Raw genomic sequence first — 3,210 nt, forward strand, 5'->3', positions numbered from 1 at the left:
AAATAATAAGAATATGTCANATTTTTTCTCGGTATCCGGCAGCCCGGTAACTCGGCAATCCGGCAGCCGAGCCGACTGTCCGCCAGGCCGTCTATCAAAGTGCCCTGGGGACAGCGGCACCCGGCGGATAATCGGCTCGAATGCCAGATTGCCGAGTTGCCGGGATGCCGGATACCGAGTGAAAAAATACGGCCTTTTCTTACTTATTTTTTCAAGCTTTTTTCGCATATTTTTTGTGACAAAAAAGTCCCAAATTTCTCTTGTGACAGTGACCTACCATCTTGGATCACCGGAGCAGCCCGACGGAACAGCGCGAGTCGGCGACGATCGTTTCCCACGTTGCCATCACACACGCGTCGGGGTTGCCTAATCGGCACTCCCGCTCGCGCTTGCCCAGCACTATGACCTCTGTGCTGCCCAAGTCATGGTTAGCACCCAGAACAAACGAAGCTACTCGCCCTCCCGAGTCGTCGAAGCCAGCCACACTGCCAGTACCGAGCTATGACGACCCGGCCAAGGTGTCGCCGAACAGCGCCTGGCTCGGCGCCGAGCGAGCCGTCACCGCCGCGCTCTCCACCCCGCACGACGCAGTCCTCGCAGAGCTGCAGGGCCGCACGCCCAAGGTCGGCTCGAGCCAGCTCTCAGGCCCCGCGGTGATGAGTTCCGCCTCGCCCGAGCGCGCGCAGGACGCGGGCGCGAGCCCCACGCAGACGTCGCCGCTCACCGAGGCATCGCCCGAGCCCGTGTACGACCCCTTCTCAGGCGGGCTCGCCTACGTCCTCCCGCCGCGCACCCCGCCAGACGGCGACGCGGGTGAGTTTGGGCAGTCCACGGACGAGCTCTGGGCGCAGCTCAGCCGCATTCGCGAGCTCCAGAGCGAGATCGCCGGCATGCACGTCCAGATGGAGGGCATGGGCGCCGCCGACGGCAGGGTGCTCAGGAAGGCACACGCACGCACCCCGACGGACAACGTCCACAGCGGGGAATGGCCCGACCCTGCCGAGGAAGAGGAGGACAGGAAGCGCGAGCGGGACACCCAGTTCGCGAACCTCACGCAGGCGTTCGAGGGCAGACACGCTTCGATCGACAACATTATGAACAAGGTAGGGGCTCTCATCGTCGATGCCGATTTTAGGCTCAATCACCCGTACTTCAGCTGGACGACTTATCGAAGGCCCTAACGTCATTCACGCTCTCCCGACGCCCACGATGGAATTCACATCGAGGCACAACACCAAGGACTCTATGACGACTGTCTTCAGTAGCCCTTCGCCGACGTTTACAGCGGATCCCGGATCCCCTGGGCTGCCTTTCTCGCCTCAGGTCGCTCCTAGTCGATTACACGCTGCCCTGAATAAGCTCCAGATACCAAGGACACAAAGTCCGGATCCTCATGCTTCGCCAATATCATAGCATGCCTCTCGGATTCTCGTCTCCAGCGTCTTAATAAACGTCTATAATACACCATGACTTTCGAGAGGGATTTGTACGACTTTTGTACATAGTTCCGCCTCGTCACTTCCATTTCACCCTCCAAGCATCCTCAACGCTGCCCGAAGCTCCTTCCTAGCAGTATCCGGGTCCTCGTAGTCCAGCGCCGAAATCGCAAACTTGCAGTGCTTCTGTATGCGGGCTACCACCAAGGGAGTGAGCTCTTCAGCCGCTGGCGTAATGGTCGCCTCCGCCGTCTGGGGTATATGTGCCGGCTGCTGCGATAAAATGGGCAGGGGGGGAGGCGGGAAGCTGATGGAATGCGAAGGCACAAAGGGTGGTGGCGGTGGGGGTGCACTCGGCTGTTGTGCATGAAGTGTAAAACCCGGCGGAAGACTATCCCCCGCGGCACTCGGAGAAGCATCGTCGAATGCAGGTGCGCTGGGGACAAAGCCTGGGGGCAGCCCATATGGCGTCTCCGATGGAGTGAAAGGATCGGCTGTCGGTTCAACAGCTGAGGGTGTCAGACCGCCTATAACCGAGGGTGAGAAGCGAACGCCCTTTGACTCCGAAGACGGAGGAGTTAGACTGCCAAGAGCAGAGTTGTCAACTGCAGCCTGCTGGTCGATCTCCTCCTCGCTCTTGCCTTCCAGCTCTTCGCTCACCCATGCCTTCCTCAAAGCAGACCCCTTGGGGCTGATATCGTCGACGCTGGGCGTACTGGTTGGGAAGGCCTGCCCTGGCGTCCCAGGTGTGGCGATGGTGCTCCATGCCCCCGGACTTGTAAGACCATCCCTGGGGTCTGCGAATGGTACTGTTAAAGAGTCTGATGGTGGCGTTACCGGAGGCATGTCAGTAATGAAACCGGGTGGAGGCGTATATCGGTGTATAGCGGGCGGTGATACACTGCTAGGACGCGCATCGTAGAGCTCGGGGCTAGCAGCGGGAGGGGTTTCTTCAGCAGTTGTCTGTACTTCGTCTGCTCCGCCAGGAGTGGGCTTGCGGCCCTCCCTGAAAGCCTTCGCGATATCGGCAGCTTTCCATTTCGCATAGCGAATCTTCTCAGGCACATTGATCGTCGTCGCAGGCGCGTCCGTGCTCGAGTTGAACACGCTTAGAACCTCGAGGAAGTTTGCTGCCGCGAGGAACTTCTTTGCAGTCGTTCTTGAGAATTGAGTAAAGTTTAACGTCAGGCTGTCGCACAATGACTAGAATACTGCGCACCGTGTTGCGTTCCCCTTGCGATCCTCGCCATCCGCAGCCGCGAAAACGCGCAGCGCAAAGTTCTCGACGTAAGCACTGCTCACCGACTCGTCGTCAATGACATCGTTCTGGCCGATATCGGCCTTCATCTTCTCGAGAGTCTCAAGCAGGTGCAGCAAAAACATGCGAGCGGCATTGTCCTTGAGCTTGTGAGAGATACCGGCTTGCGCAGCATAGTAGGCACCTATGTGGGGGCCGTGAATACCTCGGACGACGAGAGAAAGGTCTCGGACATACACCAGTAGGCAATGACCGGGTCCTTTGTCTTGAGTTCTTCCGCGCGTTGCAGGAATGGAGTGACGGTCTTGAGCTCTGGCGGGACTGGCGGGAGGGAGAGGAGAGACATTGTCGAAGGAAGTCAAGCGAGTTCCCACGTGGCGAGCAGTGACAGACGCGGTGACGCTCTTGCTGCACGTCTGACGTCACGCGCCAACTTCTTCGTCGAGAGCCACACTGCAGAAGCAGAGGCAGAGCCAGGGATATATAATGGCTTGCACGACGCCAGAATTCTGCTCT

At 58.9% G+C, this 3,210-nt stretch overlaps 2 protein-coding genes across 2 annotated transcripts; one reads left to right on the top strand and one right to left on the bottom strand.

Annotated features, from left to right (window-relative positions):
- Positions 1-401: 401 nt before the first annotated feature.
- PHACADRAFT_33847 (uncharacterized protein) lies at positions 402-1,181 on the top strand (the record flags this gene model as incomplete). Its single annotated transcript, XM_007402874.1, has 1 exon — positions 402-1,181. One exon carries the CDS (start codon positions 402-404, stop codon positions 1,179-1,181), a length of 780 nt encoding a protein of 259 aa, XP_007402936.1.
- Positions 1,144-3,071, bottom strand: PHACADRAFT_132349 (uncharacterized protein). The gene is made up of 4 exons (XM_007402875.1): positions 2,932-3,071; positions 2,656-2,878; positions 1,881-2,595; positions 1,144-1,793 (listed from the first exon to the last, which is right to left on the bottom strand). Exons 1-4 carry the CDS (start codon positions 3,038-3,040, stop codon positions 1,527-1,529), a joined length of 1,314 nt encoding a protein of 437 aa, XP_007402937.1. The 5' UTR covers positions 3,041-3,071; the 3' UTR covers positions 1,144-1,526.
- Between the last annotated feature and the right edge of the window lie 139 nt (positions 3,072-3,210).

The sequence above is a fragment of the Phanerochaete carnosa genome (genome assembly GCF_000300595.1).
Source record: "Phanerochaete carnosa HHB-10118-sp unplaced genomic scaffold PHACAscaffold_514, whole genome shotgun sequence".
Lineage (NCBI taxonomy): Eukaryota > Fungi > Basidiomycota > Agaricomycetes > Polyporales > Phanerochaetaceae > Phanerochaete > Phanerochaete carnosa.

What these genes read in the sequence shown, in the direction of transcription:
- PHACADRAFT_132349 (XM_007402875.1), bottom strand. Translation starts at nt 3,040, where the DNA reads ATGTCTCTCCTCTCCCTCCCGCCAGTCCCGCCAGAGCTCAAGACCGTC. An exon ending in CCCGGTCATTGCCTACTGGT is followed by an intron (nt 2,879 to 2,931) that starts GTATGTCCGAGA and finishes GCCCCCACATAG; the next exon opens with GTGCCTACTATGCTGCGCAA. An exon ending in CGCAAGGGGAACGCAACACG is followed by an intron (nt 2,596 to 2,655) that starts GTGCGCAGTATT and finishes TCAATTCTCAAG; the next exon opens with AACGACTGCAAAGAAGTTCC.